Raw genomic sequence first — 21,651 nt, forward strand, 5'->3', positions numbered from 1 at the left:
TGTCAGAGCGCGATCAGTTTATCAACGGTTTCTCGCACAAACCGATCGTTTCGTGTCTTAGGACATCAATGTGTCGTCACGAGCCGCAGGGTTTAATTTGGATTTGTCTAAGCAAGTTTTATTTACTGTTATTGTAGAAGTTCCCATCCACTAGCATTATTTGACTGACAGACGGCAGCGGTTGGAGTTAAAAATCATCATTTGTGTTCGACTGAAGAAACAAAGTCATCATCTCACTGTCACTGATTCATGAGATTAATCATGAGCTCAAAGCATTATGGGTAGAATCTCTCTACAGTCTGTAATGATTCATCAACAAAGTTTCACTGATGATTCATAACCAACATAAAACCCAGGATAGAGCGGTTGAGTGAATGTGGTCTGGACTGTGTGGATGAGGATCATTGTGTCTCCAGAGACGCTGTAGAAGGACAGAGTTCCTGCACTGTGATCCACAAACACTCCTATTCTACTGCTGATGGGCTTTACAGGGAGTTCAGTCTCTCTATTATTGTGTATGAATGAGTATCTTTCAGGAGAGCAGATCAAACTCCAGGACTGATCATTAGATCCAAACACACACTCATAACTCACTCCCATCCTGCTGATGCTCTTATATGACACTGATATATACACATCTTCTCCACTCCACTCAATCTCCCAGTAACAGCGTCGATCACTCACACTCTCTCTACACAACACCTGAGACACACAATCAAATCTGTCTGGATGATCAGGATACGACTGCAGTGTGCCAGTGTCAGTAATCACTGTGTTGCTCTCAGACAGGAGGAGGAGTTTATTCACTGTGTTCAGATCCAGAGTGAGCCGATGGGAATCTGATGGAGATAAAACACATCAAAATCAGGAATTATCAATCTGTCATATCTTTCATCTACACTGTAAACATAATTTCTGCTGCTTGTTTAATGTACTTAATTAGTTAAAACCACACAATTATGGACATTTTGTCCTAATTTAATTGTGTAAAATCCAGTTAAATATGTAAAACTGAAGTTTACTTCATTTATTTGTGTTGAATGAACTGAAACTGGGCAGTGGATTTTTAGTTCCCAACATGCTTTGCAATCGTATGGATCCATTACAGATACTTTTTATCTTAAGTTAAGAGCTCACAAATGAACTTTTTTCACAATTTGTATTACAGAAGCAAATCTGAACTTGATTTAGGATTCTTATCGGAAATCTTAAAGCTTCATCAGTTCTGCTCAACTGTCAGGTCTGTTACCAATCAACCAATGATGCGCTTGATAGAAAAGGCAAATCACTGTATTTCATGGAGTCTGTAATTATTTATCAGCGTTTTGTCATCACAGTGATGAACTGCCCCTTTAAAAACTATATCATTTTTAAAGTTAACACCTTATGTTCAACCCCAACGTCAACCAGTTGCTGTACAATCTGCGCCAGCCTCACTGCAGCCACAATACCCGCAGATGGTGCCAGCTCCAGTTCAGCCTGTGTCAGCGCAACCAGCAGTGCATCCCCAACGCCCTTATCTACCATTATCTCTGCCTCCACTTCCTTGGCCTGGACCACAACCACAGACTTATTATCCTGTCAATTCTGTGACGCCTGGACTGATAGAAATGGCCATTGCTTCATCCTATGGTATACCCAAACCAAAGCTGGCAGTCTTCTCCTCAGGGAAAGAGAGTGATTTCCTTATGCTCAAGAAAGGACTGGACAGCATCCTTGGCCCACACAGACATTTAACTGAGGACTATAAGTATCAAGTGCTCTTGGATAATTTACATCTTCCCGCCGCTTACCAGGTTGCTAAGAGGTATGTCAACAGCCCATTTCCTTACACCAGTGCTATGCAGGCTCTCGAACATCGATACAGTCAACCCAGACAGTTAATTCAGAGCGAGCTGAGAACTATCCTCAATGTACCAGCTATTCGACCAGGTGATGCACAGGGATTTGAAGACTTTGCGGCAGCTGTTAACACACTGGTGGGCATGTTGAACACAATGGATGGTCCCTCTAGATATGAACTGCAGTGTGGTTCTCACGTTGACACTCTACTGACCAAACTGCCTGTCAGCTATAGAGACTCATTCATAGAATACTGTCTCAACCAGCACATTATTGTTAGCGGTAGCTACACATTGCTAGAATTTGCAGAGTGGTTGGAAAGGAAGTCTCAGGCCATTCAGATATCCAGACGTGTAACAGGTCCAGTGCATACAGAACCCTTTCGTTGAGAGCAGAAACTTGTTTCTCATCCCAAAGCCAAGGCTGCCACAATTCTCACAGGCAGTGAAGAAACTAAAGCCTTCAATTTGCCCTCCAGCTCCCCCACAGTCGCTAAAATGGCAGCTACAGCTAAAAAGCGGGATCGCTTTAAGCCCTTCTGTCCATACTGCAACAACCATGAACACTACCTCAATGCATGTGTAGCTTTTTGCAAGTTGAACCACACTCAAAGAGGAAGCTGGATTAAGGAGCACAATAAATGCTGGAGATGTGGACGAGGTCACAAACAAGACAGCTGCACGCTCAAGAAAACTTGCTCTACCTGTGGAGGACACCATCTACCTGTTCTACATGAAGTTGCAGTTACTGCAGAAAACCAAAGCATACTCACATTGAGCACAACAACTTCTCAGGTTTACTTGGATCAGGCCATTCATTCAGGCAGAGTAATGCTGAAAGTTGTCCCAGTAAGACTTCGCAGTGGTAAAAGGTTCCTGGACACGCATGCAGTGTTGGACGATGGGTCTGAAAGAACGATCATCTTGCCAGCAGCAGTCAAACATCTGGGCTTGAAAGGATCTGAGGAAACTTTGACTCTTCGAACGATCAGACACAAACTTGTTCAGCTAAGAGGAACCGCAGTCTCCTTCGAGGTATCTGCTCTGTCACACCTAAATGTTAAACACCAGATTCAGAATGCATTCACAGCCGCAGATCTCAATCTTGCTGAGCAGTCCTGTCCTGCAGACGCACTGAAGAGGAGATATGGACACCTCAGGGCAATTCCATTGCCAGTATTCAATAAAGTGCAGCCTTTGCTACTCATATGATCAGATTATCCACAGCTGATCACACCAAACTGCCCAATCCGTATGGGTCCGCTTGGTAGCCCTATAGCGGTACACACACTTCTTGGCTGGACAGTTCAAGGGCCAACAACCGTTCTCCAGCAACCCTCAAACCTAAGCTCATGCCTCCACATGGCATTCCTTTCTCCTACACAAGAGTTACGTCAACATGTTGAGCGGTTGTGGCAGCTTGACATACTGCCACAAAGAAATGAGAAAGAAATAGTCCGCTCCAGACAAGATAAAGCTGCACTTGCCATGTTGGAGGAGAAAACGGTACGTGTTACAGTTGATGGTACAACCCGCTATGCTACCCCACTACTTCACAAGCAAGACACTGCTAAACTTCAGGCACCACCCACTGCTGTCATGGCTCTTTTAAGAGCTACAGAACGTCGCCTCACTAATAATCCTGACCTGGCAAACGTGTATAACAAAGAGATACACAAACTTGAGGAAGCTGGTTACGCAGTACGAATAACTAACCCGGAAGCAGCCCATTCCAGTGACTCATGGTACGTTCCTCACCACATTGTACTCCACAATGACAAAGCCCGGGTGGTCTTTAATTGCTCTTTCACCTATAAGCAAATGAACCTAAATGATAATCTACTACCTGGTCCCACTCTCGGTCCACCACTGTTGGGAGTCTTACTCAGGTTCAGAGAGCATGTTGTTGCCATAAGTGGAGACATAAGAGCCATGTTTCACCAAATCAGACTGCTACCTGAAGACCAGCCACTGCTCCGCTTTCTCTGGAGAGACATGGAAAGAGATCGCACCCCAGACATCTATGAATGGAGAGTGTTACCGTTTGGGACAACTTGTAGTCCATGCTGCACTACATATGCCCTCCAGAGACATGTCAGAGATAACAGCGTGGGCAATGAAGATGTAGTTGAGTCTGTCCAGCAGTCTTTCTATGTGGACAACTGCTTACAGTCCCTTCATTCTCAGCATCATGCTAAGCAACTTATAAACAAAATGAGAGCATTATTAGCAGCTGGTGGCTTCGACATAAGGCAGTGGGCTAGTAATGTTCCTGATGTGATTGCGCATCTACCTGCTGAAGCCAAATCAGTGGGCTGTGAGCGGTGGCTTTCTGCTAATAAAACTGACCCGCAAGAGTCGACCCTCGGCCTAGTGTGGCACTGTTCCCAGGACACTTTAGGCTATAAGCACAGGCCTGTGTCAACAATCGGGGAAAGCTCAATGAGAAATGTATATCGCATACTGGCAAGCCAGTATGACCCACTCGGATGCATCATCCCCTTTACCACCAGGGCCAAAATAATGGTACAAACATTATGGAAGAGGGTTGGAAGTTGGGATGAACCACTACCAGCTGACCTTTTCTCAGAATGGCATGCTTGGGAAGAAGAGCTTCCTAATTTACAGAGAATAATACTGCCTAGGTGTTACACACCAGCATGCAACAACACCTCCTCCATTATTGATATGCATGTCTTCTGTGATGCCTCAGAGAAGGCATATGGCTCTGTAGCTTATCTACGGGTGGAAACAGGTGATGATATCCAGGTTGCATTCATCATGGCGAGGTCAAAGGTGACACCCAAAAAGCAACTCTCCATGCCACGCCTTGAACTCTGTGCAGCATTGTCTGGATCTCAGCTTGCCAAAACACTTAACTCTGAACTTACACTTAACATCAGACAGACAGTTATGTGGTCAGACTCAACAACCGTATTACATTGGATACAGTCTGAGTCATGCAATTATAAAGTGTTCGTGGGCACGCGAGTCGCAGAGATCCAAGACCTTGTGGGGCATGATAATTGGAAATATGTGGACTCTGATAACAATCCCGCTGATGATATCACCCGTGGTAAGACCCTCATAGATCTGTCTCAGCCTTGCAGATGGAATCAAGGTCCAGCATTTCTATGCCAATCTCCAGACCACTGGCCAATCCACCCTTCAGTGCCAACTGAAGATTCAGAAGAACTCCGTAAAGCATCATTTTGTGGTAACGTCTCAATCAGTCACACTTCTTTACCTAATGTAGATGATTGCAAATCTTGGGACGACCTCATCATGACCACATATCAGTCTATGCATGGGGCGGCAGCTCCCCCTTTGTCTGCCACAGAACACATAGAGACTGAAACTGCTGTACTCAGACGTGCACAGAATGAAAGTTTCCCTGAGGAAGTGCACACTCTTAAAGCCAGTAAACCTGTGCATTCAAGTAGCCGATTGAAGTCTCTTGCTCCAGCATTAGACCCTGATCTTGGTCTGATTAGAATTGATGGTAGATTACGCAAAGCTGCAATCTTGCCAGAGGATGCACTGCACCCTATTGTACTGGCACCAGAACACCCCATAACAAAGCTGTTAATTCAAGATTTTGATAACCGCCTAATGCACGCCGGTCCTGAAAGAGTATTTGCAGAGTTAAGACGAATTTATTGGGTTCTCAGAGGCCGTCAAGCTATTAAAAAGCACCAGAGACAATGCACGGAATGTAGGAAATGGTGTGGCAAGCCTGTTGTACCAAAAATGGCAGACCTACCAGCTTCCCATCTGAGGATTAACCAGCCTCCGTTCTGGTCAACAGGGGTGGACTGTTTTGGTCCCTACATGGTTAAAATTGGCAGACGGCAGGAAAAGAGATGGGGCATAATATTTAAATGTCTCACTACAAGATGCATACATCTCGACTTGTTATGTAGCATGGATGCAGATTCCTTTTTATTAGCCCTTAGACGCTTCATACTAAGGAGAGGAAAGCCTTTTGAGCTCATCTGCGACAGAGGCACCAACTTCAGGGGGGGAGAGCGCGAGCTTTCTGAAGCCTTTGCCGAAATGGGAGCATCCTTTCAAGAGCAACTAGCAAAACAAAAGATTGCCTTTCAATTCAATCCACCTCATGCACCGCATTTCGGTGGAGCATAGGAGAAGGAAATTAAATCTGTTAAGTCCTCACTCCAAGTTGTTCTAAAGGATCATATTGTCCCAGAGGAGGTCCTCATCACAGTGTTGACTGAAGTGGAAGGCATCCTAAATTCAAAACCACTGGGGTACGTGTCGTCTGATATAGCGGATCCAGACCCTATTACCCCAAATTTGTTGCTTATGGGGCGGCGGGACGCTTCCCTACCTCAGGCTGTGTATGGGCCCAGTAATCTACTTGGACGGCGTCACTACAGACACAGTCAAGTGATTGCCGATCACTTCTGGACTCAGTTCCTCAGAAACTACCTACCCAGTCTTCAGCTTTGACAGAAGTGGCAGGACATCACATCAAACCTAGCAGCCGATCAGGTTGTATCGATTGCGGACTCTCAACTTCCCAGAGCCCAGTGGCCAGTCGGTAAGGTAACCAGAGTCCTACCAAGCGATGACGGCGCCATAAGAGCGGCAGAAGTGGACATCAAGGGCAATACATATGTCCGCCCTGTTGCTAAACTTATTGTATTACCCGAAATGCCTAAAGATTAACTTGTAGCAATAGTAGTAGAGTTGGGACATTTTGTGAAATTACAAATTTCCTATGTAAATTTGTGGGGCGGCTGTACAAAATTCCCTATTCTGTCACTAGAGGGCAGCACAATATTATTCATTATATTGTAAGAATTCCCTTATCACGCGTGCGCGAGTTATACTTGTTCAGACTTGTTCAGACAGCAGCGTGCAGTAGCCGAGTTATACGGAGTTTCCTGGCTTCGTTTATTCCATGAAAATCTGCTTTTCCTTGTGTGGTATTGCTGTGCGTTTATAACTCTAAACCACATTGATGTGCATATCCACACAATAAATTAGATCAACCACTTTCACTCTGGAGTAGCTGCAGTTCTTTCTGACCGAAGAATTAGGCCATTGGTGTCCCAACCATATAACTGCACACAGAATATCTCACAAAACCCCTGTATTTAGACCTGCGTCTCAGCCTGCTTTCTCCAGATGTTACACCAACTTCATTTTACTAGACCAGCTTTTTGAGAGCAAAATGAAATGGTACAAACTTCACACTCATGTTCTTTGTCACCATTAACAACATTTTCAACTCAATTAAATTCCACAGGGATTTGTAAATCCCATTTAGACCTCAGAGATTTGAGAAGCAATCACGAAAATCATTAAAAAGAGAATTTGCTTCTCAACATGTACATGTAAACAACATGAACAGCTACAGCGTTTGTGTGTGTGTGTGTGTGTGTGTGTGTGTGTGTGTGTGTGTGTGTGTGTGTGTGTGTGTGTGTGTGTGGACTTACATTTGCGTATTCCTGCTGTAATCCTGATCTCTCCTCCATGATCCACACTAGAAAACACACACAGTGTCACAAGCAAGCTTCTTAGATTTGAGGTGATTTCTGAATTTTCTATTAAAATTCATCAAAATGGTAGTGAAAATATAATGTGGAAATGTCCTAACAGTAGGAAAACACAAGCGTATACTTTGCACTTGGGACAACCGTTGTTGTGATTTTTTATATTTACACATTAACTGTTGTTTTCTTCTCACTTTAGATGCTGGAACAATAAACATCCAGGCCACAGCATCCGAATTGGAAACTTCTATTAAATCATGACTCTGTAATGCTGGAGACCATGATGATGGAAAGAGGAGAAGATCCAGAAGTTCAGAGATCATGCAGAGATCTACTGATGTATCCCAGAGGATTGATTTATGGTCTAATTAATGTTCTGATGTGGTTAGAATTGGTCATTGTTCAGTTTTATTAAACATTTCATTATATTCTACCGTTCAATAGTTCAGAATTAGTATGATTTTTGTATTTAAAAAAAATGTATACAGCAAGAATGCATTAAATTGATCAAAGATTATGTTCATGTAAATAATGTGTTTGGATAATAGGCTACTTGAGACTTTTTTCTCTTTCTATTGTAGAACAAAACACATTTACACAAACCTATATATATTCCTGCATATGTAAATACACAATGTGTTGTGTTCAGCCTGGATGAAAATCAGCATTATGTTAAGAACAAATAAACCTCCTTTGGATGATGCTGATTGGATACTGAGTTTTGACCAACACCCCTTGAGGAGAGCTAGAAATCAGTGAAATCAGTCACTTTTTCAGTCATACTAAATAAGTTTGGAAACTATTTTACTGAAAGTCGCAAGGCAGCGCTGACAACAACTTTCTGTGCGCATATATGTTTCTGTTTGTGTGAGAGAGTGTCTCTTACTGTATGTGTGCTTTTGTTTGGGTGAAAGCTTGATAACCGCAATATTGTTATACAGCAATTCTGACAAGCCAACCACAGAGGATGGCAAGCAGCCGCAAAAGATGCTCACTTTTTAATTATTTTTTTCAAGAGGTGCTGTCACTTTAATACACACATCTATACACATGCGATTTTTTCCCCCTGCTGTTCAGACATAACCAACTGTGTTTATGTGAATTTTGCATAACCTTGTGTGTATTTGACAGTTTAAGCACAACAAAACGTGAAAGAGAAGTTAGTTTAATTATTACTCAAGAGATGTGTCGTCTGACAGACAGCTTTCTGTGCGTGTGCTTCTGATGTGTGCGCTCAGAAAACCTTAAATTAGAAGTTTAACTGATATAGCTTTAATTAACTTTCAAATAATGCAAATAATAAACTTTCATAATGAAGAAGAACTGTTTATTCCTTAATGCTCACATATTCAACGAATCAAATAAACAAATAAACTAATGATTAATATGAGGGCATTACGGCATGTATATTGACACAATAATACTTTTGAGGTAAAATCAACTGAATTGTGCTATGAAACACTCTGAAACATGTAAGAATTGATTTTCCTGCTAGACAAAAACTGAGATCAGGCATCCTGCAATAAAGCAATAAAACTCATCTGGAGAGAAGATCTCAAAGGACAACACCTAGCCCTAAACTGCCCTCGCAACATCTACAGGATGAAACCCACTCCTCTCCCCCAAAAAGTGTCTTAAAACACTAACCCACCACTGTGTGCATGTGCATTTCAATGTTATGCATTTATCGTTTCTGAATTGGCTTCTAATTGTCCAACTATGAAATTGACATGATACTTATTTACTTGACAAATAAAATGTTATATTTGATTTACCCTGAATTCTTCTGAAATCATTATGACCAGTAGATTATTGGATTCCAAATTTCCGCAAATCTGCGTCAGGATAGATTAAAACTAAAGGCTCAGTGAAAGGAGCACATTATGGGGCTTTTTGATTTTTTGTCTATCAACTGGCTTGGCAAGTTGCAGTATTGCGACTAAGAAAACAGTTTTTGTATGATCAAGCATGTGGCGGTTCGACTCAAATGCATTAGTAACTCTGCACCCTCAGAATCAGAACTAGCGAGTTTGTGATCGTGAAATGCACACAATCGGCCTAAGTGACTTTTCTAAGTGATATGGGTCCGTAATGAACGATTAATTGAAAATACGAGATACCATCGATAAATCAAATATCTAAATTAATACATAACAAATTATTAATTTCTAATTTAAAACACAACCTAAGAGTAATAATCATTTGAAATTGGAGTCAGATTAAACGAGTGAAATTAAGTGAACGTCACAGGGGCGCTGAAAAGACAAACCTTCGCCCAGGCCGTCAGATTCCATTTTTGGGCGAGTGAGGGGTTCCTTACAAACACATCTACAATGATAATAAATTGTATTACTTGCAGAGTTATTAATGCACAGCAATACCACACAGGGAAAAGCAGACTTTTAAGGAATAAACAAAGCCAGAAAACTCATATAACATATAACTCTGCTACTGGAAGTAGCCGAAACAAAACTTTTTGCATGCACCAGATAAGACAAGTTTGACTTGCACATGCGTGAGGAGGGAATTTTGTACAGTAATTGCGATATAGATGACAATCAATACCAAGCAGATGTTGTTAGTATTTGGCAGATTATTCAAGACATTATTCTGGATAGGGGGGCGGGGAGCAGCAGCTCATTAAAGAAACATGCATTAAAAGACAGCATGTTTTTGCTTGCAATCAAAATGGGTATTTACAACATGCACAATAAATGATCTGTGGGGTATTTAGAGCTGAAACTTCACAGACACATTCTGGGGACATCTGTGACTTAAACCTTTAAGACTTACGGGAGCGTCAGTGCTTGCGTTTGTGTGTCTCTGTTTAAGAGCCAATATAAACTTAAACCAAATAGGTAACACAATAATTCTTTTAGCATACAAAATCAGAGACTTTACACATTCAGAACAAGCCTCCAACATGCTCCTATTGTATTGTTTTCACCCTCCAATGATTCTGAGTAATATGCGTTTACAACAAAAACAGCACAGCCGCTAACTGAATACAAATATGTAGATTTCACATGCCGTTTTTACTCATAACTTCATGAAACGGACAGAATGTAGAAAATCATTATATACAGCAGATTCTCATGATTAAAATTAGCCCAAAATCAACAATCTATTGCGTTGATCACAAGATATAACTCAGAGAATGATGTAACATACTTGGCTAGAAACATCTTTCCGGGATGCAATGTGTATCCAATGTTCCCAGAACCATCCATGCTCGTTTTCCAATGTGGAATAACACAAAATAGGTATCATTTTGAAGCTTAGAAACTCAGATTTTTAATGTAACTAACCATTTTGATAAACTCTTAAAGGGTTAGTTCACCCAAAAATGAAAATGATGTCATTAATTACTCACCCTCATGTCGTTCCACACCTGTAAGACCTTCGTTCATCTTCAGAACACAAATTAAGATATTTTAGTTGAAATCCGATGGCTCCGTGAGGCCTGCATAGGGAGCAATGACATTTCCTCTCTCAAGATCCATTAATGTACTAAAAACATATCTAAATCAATTCATGTGCGTACAGTGGTTCAATATTAATATTATAAAGCCATGAGAATATTTTTGGTGCGCCAAAAAAAACCCGAAATAACGACTTATTTAATGATGGTCGATTTCAAAACACTGCTTCAGGAAGCTTCGAAGCGTTATGAATAAGTGTGTCGAATCAGCAGCTGTTCGGAGCGCCAAAGTCACGTGATTTCAGCTGTTAGGGCGGTTCAACCCACGATCCGAATCATGATTCGATACGCTGATTCATAATGCCCCGAATCTTCCTAAAGCAGTGTTTTGAAATCGACCATCACTAAATAAGACGTTATTTTGTTTTTTTTGCCGCACCAAAAATATTCTCGTTGCTTTATAATATTAATATTGAACCACTGTACTCACATGAACTTATTTAATAATGTTTTTAGTAGCTTTATGGATCTTGAAAGAGGAAATTGCTGGCTATGCAGGCCTCACTGAGCCATCGGATTTCAACTAAAATATCTTAATTTGTGTTCTGAAGATTAACGAAGGTCTTACGGGTGTGGAGGCATGAGGGTGAGTAATTAATGACAGAATTTTCCTTTTTGGGTGAAATAACCCTTTAACGAATGCTGAGAAGTACCTATAGACTGTAAAAAAAATATAGACGTAGTATCCATGACGTCACACGTTGAATTTCTGAAAAGCATTTTTTTAGAGAAAATGAGGCTGCAGCCATCTTATTAGGGCATCACCACGTCACTCCCGGATAACTGAAACTAGGAAAAGAGGCGGGATGTGGTTGGAACTGCATCACATTTCTTCTGAAGAATAATCTGCTCTCCATCATCGTTCTTCAAGAAATAATGCAACCTGAGCAGGGTTTATGTTGTAAAACTGTATGTGATCGATGCAATGCTGTCAGAGTTTTATATCCTCCCGCTATTATCATTGTAGTAAATCTCACGAACAAAACTTTTAGCCAACAATGTGTGTTCTATTGATATACTGTATATAACCAACCGTTTGACTCTCCTTGCTATAGATTTGGAGTTATGAATCTTTACTTTCGTGTATGTTGCTCAGAAAAAAAAAAAAAAAAACTCTAAAAATGCCTTCAGGTCTTATAGAGTTAAATGACATCATGCAAAAAAGGCAAACAATAGGTCCTCTTTAAGACTCTAGAGACCAACACTCCCACAGGACCTGATGCAACAGAATGCGCCGTGAGACAAGATTTGATGGTGAAATGCGGGTTGCTAAATTGTTATTCATTTGTTGCACTAAAGTACTAAAGAACTAAAGTAAAATAAAAATTATTTACAGGTGCAAGCATAGACAGAGTTTTGATTTATAACATGATTTTGCAGCGTTGAGCAATGTAGCCAATCACAGACATATCTGTTAATTTCTTAAACACAATGGCCAATAAGATATATGTAAGAATCCATCCACTGCTCAAAACGCCAGAGATTTTGCTCAGTGCTGCATTCTGCTGGTGAATCCTCAAATTATAACAAAGTGTAGACATTTTGAAAGATTTATTGTGCAGTCAGCTTCATTGATTATAACAGAGATTTGTGAGATCGCGATGAACTGAGATGTCAGCTTTTTAGCGATTATAAAGGGAGAGCTCTTTGCGCACATTCCGCCATGCCAAACCATGTACACATAGCCTGTGCCTGCTTTTATGTTAAATTAACAATGGTTTGTGAATAATCTATTATTTATAATATCAGAAGCATTATAGGTTGTGGCTAGGCTACACTTTACTTCAAACTGGGAGCTGGACAAAACATGAATGTTGTGGGCGGGAGAAGGTAACATATCCGTCCCGCTCAGGTCTCTACTCTGTCCTGCTCAATACTCTGTATTGTGATTAGTACAGAGGCACCATAGATTCGCACTGAACAAGCCTAAATAGATATTGATTGAGCGTTTGCGAATATCTTCATCTGTCCTTCTTCAGGTCAAGTCACATATTTATGAATGTGATTTTTGCATTTCACCTTTTTTTTTTATATAATTTTATAATTCATTTTAGAGCAAATGTTGATGAATCATGATTTGTTTGTGAAAACATTCGTACACAGATTTCACACACACATTTTTGCATACACACGCTTAGTGAATGAGACCCCTTGTTTCATTCATAAATGAATCCGTGTTTTATTATAAATATTGTGATTTTGAGCCACACAAAATCCCTGCAAACACATTCTTTCACACGACAGCCCTAGGAGAAAGTGTGTGCTTTAAACAGATAATAAAATAATAATTTTGTGGTAAAATCATGGAAATAATTTGTAATTTTTATCCTGTTGTTTGTTAGATTATTTGCTTGATCATTTTCTTTGTGGGTTTTAGTTGTTTTGTTGTAGGTTGTACAGACCTTTGATATAATTTTTCAATATTTTTGCAAAGTGAAATTGAACTGTAAAAGCAGTCAAGACCTGCTTAGAACAACTGTAGCTGTGTGTTTACTGGAAAATAATTGCACACCTTAAAATGTTCGTCAATCAATCAGATTCAAGCACTGAATATCTCTGAGGTATAACTAAAACTAAGCTTGTTACAAAACTAATCCAGCTTGACTTACTTGAGTTTGTCCAGTCTGTAGTTTGGATGGTTGAGTTTGTCAGAAAGAAGCTTGACACCTGAATCTCCTGGGTGATTGTAGCTCAGATCCAGCTCTCTCAGGTGTGAGGGGTTTGAACTCAGAGCTGAAGAAACATAACCACAGCCTTTTTCTGTCACCATACAGCCAGACAGCCTACAAAGACACACAGCAACAGCAAACATGATATTAGTTTGACAATCAGATCAGTCACTATCACACACTTTTGCATTTGCAGGTATTTTCTGTAAATTCAGACACAAAATTAACAAAAGTGTCTGTGGAAATGTACTAGAGGAAAAGTATTCATTTACTTTTACTAATGTAGTGAAATCAACAGACATTTATACTTCTGTGCATTATAGAATTTTTTTTCAATCATTTCTATCTATTTCAGCTATTCAGCAGGCATTATTTATGTTTAACCATTTAAAAAAACTTAAAAAAAAACTACTTTTTTCAAATGTCATTTTTTTTTTTCAATTGAAAATATAGTTAACATGATTCATTAAATTTTTAATTGAATATGATGACACAAAAAACATTGACAAAGTCCTTTGAGGGAATTTGTGCATATTTTACAATAAAATATTGTTTACAAATAGTCCAAATGCAGTGCTAATAAATTCTTTATTAATTTCTCTTAAATACCTTTAAAAACTTTATTAAATAACTTTTAATTAAAAAAAACTAAAGCTCTTTTTTTAACAGAAAACAACAGGGAGCTAATAACAAATAGTGAGACACATTAATGCTTCACAATTGCTTAGAAGACAAAATTGGAAAAATGGAATATATATATATATATATATATATATATATATATATATATATATATATATATATATATATATATATATATATATATTATTTTTTTTTTCACGTCCATGTTATTAGTGGCCCAAACTCACTTGCAGGAGTTTTCAGTATTTACTGTGAATTGAGCTGCACTGACATGCTGAAAACAGGATCATGAGCTTCTCGTGTGTAAATAAATACAAAGCCTCGCTTCACTCTGAAGCATACAACATTTTGGAATGTATATTTATAGAAATACATAGCAACCTTCATTATTTGATAATCATAATAAGCCATATCCCATTCTCTCAGCCATGCATTGTTAGAATTCTTAAAAAAATTGCCGTCCAACTGACAAGTAACGCTATTTCATATAATTGCCATTTGGGGTATGGTGGTAATTTTGGAGCTTGGCTAAGATACAAGGGTGTTTGAAAACACAGTATTTTGCAGTATCTGTAGTAATTGTTTCAGGCCATGTCATGATTTCCATCATCTTACTGTCTACTCATCTCCCCACCCTAACAAATTTTCCGAGTCACTTATCGGGTTGGAAAATGCAGACATCATGGGGTTAAAATCACATTCCTGCAAATTTTGTTTTGTCTCTTGTTTGAGAGCAGATGTCACATTTAATGACAAAATTTAATGGTAGTTTTTTGTGATTTCATGGAAAACCATTTACCTCAGTATCTGCAGTTGACATTTTGGACTCTTCAGTCCATCAGAAAGAAGCTTCACTCCTGAATCATGCAGGTCATTGTTACTCAGGTCCAGCTCTCCCAGGAACATGTTTGAGGATTGTAAAGCTGACGACAAACTCTCACAGGAATGAGCGGTGAGATTACAGGACTGTAGCCTGTGTAGAATACAAAACAGTGATATAATGGGTTTATCAGATGTTAAAAACATGCAAAGAGCAAAAAGTTATTAACTACTGTATTATTTAGACTCACAGACATCAACAAACAGCACATGAAACTCATCAATGGTAACAATCAATTAAAAGCTTTATGCTGTAGTGAAGTTATGAAGCTGAATTATCTTAAATTTTTCTGCTTTTATTTTTGCTGTCATTTTTCTTGTGACTTTTTAAGAGCTTATTTTGTTGAGTTGGTCTGTTTATCTGAATATTTTGCTGTCACCATTGTTGAGGTTTGTATGACTAGTGTTTATATCTAAATGTGTAATGTCTAAAAAAAATTTATACAAACGAGTCACCTTGTCTAATTTTTAATGCATCACACTAATATTTTATTAAACTGCATTTAATAGATTTTTACATTTAATGCACTACACTCTTCTATTTGCTTTATCATCAAACTACAAAACAGAACACACTAAATTCATAAATGTGATCATGTTTTGAAAGTGGAGTGATTGTTGTCAGTGTTTCTTACTGAGCTGATCTGGATTCTTTAACCACAGGCAGCAGCTTCTGAAGGACTTCATCTGCTGTAATTTGTTCTCCAATAAACTGTTTTAGATAAAAGACATCCATCTTCTCCTCTGATGTCAGCAACACATAAACCAGAGCTGACCACTGTGAAGAGGAGAGTTTGGTTTCTCTTATTTTTTCAGATTTCAGATAATGCTGGATCTCCTGCATCAGTGAATCATCACCCAGTTCATTCAGACAGTGGAACAGATTAATGGATCTCTCTGGAGAGGGATTCTCCCTGATCTTCTGTTTGATGTACTGAACTGTTTCCTCTTTGTTGTAGGAGCATCTTCCTGTCTGTGTCAGTAGTTCTCGTAAGAGAGTCTGATTGGACTCCAATGAGTGACCCAGAAGGAAACGCAGGAAAAGGTCCAGAAGTCCATTCTTACTCTGTAAAGCCTCACTCACAGCTCTCTGATGCAGCTCAGATAATGAATGATATTTCTTCTGGTTTGAAATTTTAGAAAAGAGACTTTGTTTAGCTTTCTCAAACACATTTCTTTTCTTGTTTGTACAGTAAATGTGTGCATATAGAGCTGCTAGATGTTCCTGGATGCTCAAATGAACAAAGCAGAAGACTTTCCCCTGATACAAGCCCAACTCCTCTCTGAAGATCTGAGTGCACAATCCTGAGTACACCGATGCTTCTGCCACATCAATGCCACATTCTCTCAGGTCTTCCTCATAGAAGATCAGGTTGCCTTTCACAAGCTGCTGAAAAGCCAGTTTCCCCAGTTTGAGAATCATGTCTTCGTCTCTCACTTTCTTCTGATAGTCCTTCTCATGTTTGATGTTGGACTGAATGATCAGGAAGTGTGTGTACATTTGAGTGAGAGTCTTGGGAATCTCTCCTCTCTCTGCTTCACTCAACATCTTCTCTAGAACAGTGGCTGAGATCCAGCAGAACACTGGGATGTGACACATAATAAAGAGACTCCTCGATGACTTCAGGTGCGAGATGATCCTGTCGGCCAGACTCTGATCACTGATTCTCTTCCTGAAGTATTCCTCCTTCTGTGGCTCATTGAAGCCTCGTACCTCTGTCACTCGATGGACACACTCAGAGGGGACGAGATCAGCTGCTGCTGGTCTGGAGGTGATCCAGATGAGAGCAGAGGGAAGCAGATTCCCCACAATGAGGTTCATCAGCAGCTCGTCCACTGTGGCTGATTCAGATATATTGCACAGTTTCACTTTGCTCTGAAAGTTCAGAGATAGACGACACTCATCCAGACCATCAAAGATGAACAACACTTTATATTCATCACTGGATATTTCCATTTCTTTGGTTTCAGGGAAAAAGACATGAAGAAGATCTGAAAGACTGAGTGTTTTGTCCTTCATCAAGTTGAGCTCTCTGAAAGGAAGTGGAAATATGAGCTGGACGTCCTGATTCTCTTTCCCTTCAGCCCAGTCCAGGATGAACTTCTGCACAGAGACTGTTTTTCCAATGCCAGCGACTCCCTTTGTCAGCACAGTTCTGATGGGTTTGTCTTGTCCAGGTAAAGGTCTAAAGATGTCATTGCATTTGATTGGTGTGTCCTCTGTTGCTTCTCTCCTGGATTGTGTCTCAATCTGTCTCACCTCATGCTCATTATTGATCTCTCCACTCTCACTCTCTGTGATGTAGAGTTCAGTGTAGATCTCATTCAGGAGTGTTGGGTTTCCCTGCGTTGCTGTTCCTTCATTCAGACACTGAAACTTCTTCCTCAGGTTTGATCTAAATGTGTTGAGGCTGGAGGCTTTATATCTGTAAAATAAAAACTCCACATTATTACATGGTTTAATACCCACAATGCCTAGTTCTGTATCATATATTCAAATTCAAATATCTGTTATAGAAATGATTTACCTGAGGACTGTCCGTGTATCTCCACTCTTAAAATTTATTGGCTGACCCTTAGACACGTCACTTTTCATAGACACACAGCTGGACTCTGGTTCTGGGGCCGGTTGCATAAACATAGACACAGTCTTAAGATAATGGCTTAGAAATAGTCTGACTAACTAAAGTCACTGAAGAAAGATCGTTGCATAAAATAAGCACACAGCAGTCTTAAGTAAGACTGTCTATATTGCATTGCTTTGTGGGAAAAATAAGACGCTGAACAACTTAAACAAAATGGCCGACAGTGGGCGCTCGTCACAATTTTCCTTCGCTGAAAATATTTGTATTTTGGAGGAATACAATGCTTCCAAATCCACTTTAATGAATAAATTTAGCGACTACAATGCCAATAGCAAAAAAAACAAGGCGTGGACAACAATAACTGAAAAAGTTAACAGCGTAAACCCGTCTGTCTCGCGATCCGTCAAAGACGTTCAGAAACGTTTTAAAAATATGGTCCAAGAGGCAAAAAAGGAAATATTCAAGCGAAAAAACCCTGCAACAGGTGGGGGACCAAATCCTAAATTGAAAAGGACAACGGAAATGATAATTGAAATATATGGAGAGGAATCTCCGATGTTTTGGGGAATCCCCGGGGGGAGGGAGAGCGGAGTATCCGGGCGGACGTTACCTGCAGCGGGGGAGGATACCGCTGTCGCATCAGTTCCGCTTCAACAGTCTCGTGAGTAACAATGTTTCGATAGTTATTGTTTTTGCTTGATTTAAAAAAAAAAAAAAAACTGTACTATTGTTTTGGGTTGAGTACCAATTTTTACCGTGCAAGATTTCTATTAAAAGGAAAGTGATCTTTTACTCATGTAATTTATAATCATTGGGGAATATGTAGCTAGGTGTTTTAATTACAGTTAAAAACTTATTACCTTGCCATGTTGTGCAAAACAACACATGCACAGATTATGTTGCAGACTCTTTCTGGTTTCATTTTGAGCTCTGCATGCAGACAATGAAACCTTCGTTTCAGGACTCCAAAACACCTTTCAATAACATTTCTTGTTTTGGCATGGGCTGTGTTGTACCGAGTTTGAGGCACACTGACTGGGTTCAAGAAGGGTGTTAGAAGCCAGGGTTTTAGTGGATAACCAGAGTCACCCAAGAACACACCCTGCAATTCTCCTCTCTCAAATGCATCATGAATTTGGGAATTCACTAAAATTCTTGAGTCATGGGTTGATCCTGGCCAACGAGCGACACAGTTGAGCACTCTCAGTTTGGCATCACAAATTGCCTGCACATTAATACTGTGGTAGCCTTTCCTATTAACAAACAATGGCTCATGAGTTGAAGGTGCTTGAATCCTAATGTGTGTTCCATCAATGGCTCCTACAACATTTGGAAATCCAGCAATGTTGAAAAAATCTGCCTTCACCTTGTTCAAGGTAGAGACATCAGTCGGATAAAGTGGAAGTCTGCCTGACAGTGCATGAGCAACCCGATGAATAATTCTTGATGCTGTAGACTTATGTACCCCAATTAAGTCTGCAGCTGCATTTATAAAACATCCTGTGGCAAAGAAACGTAGAGCTAGACATACTTGTAGCAGTGGAGGGATGCTAAAATTTCTTGAAGTTTCAGGCCTCAGATGCTCCGCCAAGTCAATTGCTAGTTCTTGTATTGTATGTCTTGGAAATCTTAGTTTCTCCAGCAGTTCCTTTTCACAAAGTACTTCCAATGGGTTTGAACGGTCTTTGAAAACTCTTTCTCTTCTTATTGCCCTTTCATAAAACCAAAGATTAAAATTTGCCATATCGCAAGACAAAGTTGGGCCACTTTTGTGAATCTAGAGCATATTTTTCTTTTGACAGTTTGTTTCTATGGCAACATAGATTGTAAGAGAAAGTTAGCCAAGGGGGAACCAGTCTTACTTTTTTGTCTCAAATTAGACCAATCTAAAATTTTATGCAACCGACTTAAAAAGTAAATACCAGTCTTAAAGAAAAAAAATAGACGACTAACTTGTAAGACTAGTCTTAAATAGATTTATGCAACCGGCCCCTGATCTCTTCTGATGAACTGAGCTAAAACAGAGGGAGATTAATGTGAATAATTTAAATTACTGTATTCATCAACTCAATTATTTATCATTGAAGAAATCAACTTAAAGCATGTTACATTATAAAATAAAGATAAAAATACCTACAAAAAAAAAAAAAAAAAACACAAGAAGAATGTAATCTCTTGTAGAAAATACACGATAATATAAAATGTCACACTACAATCATATTTTTATAGAAATGTTTACCTGAGGCCAGTCCGTGTATCTCCACTCTTAAACTTTACTGGCTGATCCATAGACGTGTCACTCTTCATAGACACACAGCTGGACTCTGGATCTGATCTCCTCTGATGAACTGAGCTAAAACAGAACATCATTTATGATTACAATCATCTTAAAGATGCCCTAGAATGCTTTTTCACAAGATGTAATATAAGTCTAAGGTCTGTGAAGTTTAAGCTCAAAATACCCCATAGAATTTTTAAATTTATTTTTTTTAACTGCCTATTTTGGTGAATCATTATAAATGCGCCGATTCAGCGTGCTTCCCCTTGCGCTCCCCGCCCCCGAGCTCGCAACTCTACAATACATTGCATAAACAAAGTTCACACAGCTAATATAACCCTCAAAATGGATCTTTACAAAGTGCTTGTCATGCAGCATGTCTACTCGCGAAAGTATGGTATTTAGAGACTCACTTTATGTCATTTCCATGTACTGAACTCTTGTTATTCAACTATGCCAAGGTAAATTCAATTTTCAACTCTATGGCACCTTTAAGATCTCAAAAAAAAAAAAAAACACATTTTTTTTCATGAAAAGCACTCAAGGAGGCTTATTGTTATCAATAAATGTTATAATAATAATAATTAAAAAAAAAACATACAGAACAATACATATTTTTTTTCTGTAGACAGTCACTCTATAACATTAAAAGATATTTAACATGTTAGTTAAAGTACCTGCATCCTGGAAAACAATCTTGATTTCTGGATATTTGTGTGTCATCCATAATGGATCTGAACAGTTTGATCTCCACCGCTGACTCCCGATGGAAGTGACAAACAATCACAAAAACTAAAGTAATCAAACAGTCTTCATAACTCAGCTGAAATGGATGTTGAGACGTGGAGAAACAGATCACGATCACTCAAATACATAAGGTTAGTCACATGTAAACACAAATGCACTTTAGACTTTAGACTTTATGACCAGGAGCTGGTTGCATAAACCACTTAGACTAGTCTTAAAAGTTAAGACACTAATGTTTTTCTTGAAAAGTGGCCCTAATTTTTTAAAGTCTGTTACATAAAAAGGTAGACTGGTGTAATTTGAATTGGAAAAATTACACTGATTACCCCTTGGTTAACTGCAAGTTGGTCAAACTAGTTCTTAAGGCACAATCTCAATATAGTGACTAAGATTATGCAACTGGCCCCAGAGTGGCATATCATGGGTTGCCAGTCGAAAAAAATGTCCAGCACAAATCTGACTCAAATCCTGCCAAAAGGAATGACAACTAGCTCAGTTTCAGTGTTGCCAAGTCTGTGGTTTTACCATGGAATGGGATACTGTTAAAGTGTTGCTGCAGTCTTGATTTCCCCCCTCCTGAAAGTTAAAGGTCGCTCTATTTACAGGATAATTTTGATTAGCAATTGGGTAAGATTTGTCGCAACCCAGGGCTTGGTTAGTTCTCAATTACATGTTTTAAATTAATGAAATTAATGTTTGTGTGTACTTAGCATGACAATTAATTTAGTATTATTATACCACATTGATAATATTGTGTAATATTAATATTAGATTGCTTTTACATATCATAGTATGTTGCAACAATCCTTATCATTTAAAAAAAAAAAAGACATTCTTAGGCATGGTTGTGTTTCCAGTTTCTTTCATTATGCAATATATAGTTATTCATTTTATATTTCAAGCATGTTGTTTGTGCACTTAAACATTATACAATAGTAAAATTAGTTATTACATCACAATAACAACATCTGATCAGGCATTAACGCCTGGGTCCTAAAGGAGACCTG

At 39.1% G+C, this 21,651-nt stretch overlaps 1 protein-coding gene across 2 annotated transcripts; it reads right to left on the minus strand.

Annotated features, from left to right (window-relative positions):
- Positions 1-144: 144 nt before the first annotated feature.
- LOC137002986 (NLR family CARD domain-containing protein 3-like) lies at positions 145-20,768 on the minus strand. Of its 2 annotated transcripts, XM_067362979.1 has the most exons (9): positions 20,575-20,768; positions 19,859-19,972; positions 19,573-19,634; positions 17,563-17,653; positions 15,670-17,460; positions 14,955-15,128; positions 13,454-13,627; positions 7,307-7,353; positions 145-839 (listed from the first exon to the last, which is right to left on the minus strand). In XM_067362979.1, the coding sequence occupies exons 1-9, from the start codon at positions 20,622-20,624 to the stop codon at positions 313-315; spliced, it is 3,030 nt and encodes a 1,009-aa protein (XP_067219080.1). In that variant the 5' UTR covers positions 20,625-20,768; the 3' UTR covers positions 145-312. The 2 variants fall into 2 exon arrangements, with proteins under 2 accessions (XP_067219080.1, XP_067219081.1); XM_067362980.1 differs by lacking the exons at positions 19,573-19,634; positions 20,575-20,768 and having other exon boundaries at positions 19,859-19,947.
- Between the last annotated feature and the right edge of the window lie 883 nt (positions 20,769-21,651).

The sequence above is a fragment of the Chanodichthys erythropterus genome, chromosome 16, assembly GCF_024489055.1.
Source record: "Chanodichthys erythropterus isolate Z2021 chromosome 16, ASM2448905v1, whole genome shotgun sequence".
In the NCBI taxonomy this organism is placed as follows: Eukaryota; Metazoa; Chordata; class Actinopteri; order Cypriniformes; family Xenocyprididae; genus Chanodichthys; species Chanodichthys erythropterus.

Bases quoted from the DNA above. Each gene is read 5' to 3' on its own strand.
- LOC137002986 (XM_067362979.1), bottom strand. From the start codon at position 20,624: ATGGATGACACACAAATATCCAGAAATCAAGATTGTTTTCCAGGATGC. The intron at 19,635-19,858 runs GTAAACATTTCT...CCTCTGTTTTAG, and splicing joins GATACACGGACTGGCCTCAG to CTCAGTTCATCAGAAGAGAT. The intron at 7,354-13,453 runs GTAAGTCAAGCT...TGTGTTTTCTAG, and splicing joins TACAGACTGGACAAACTCAA to TGTGGATCATGGAGGAGAGA.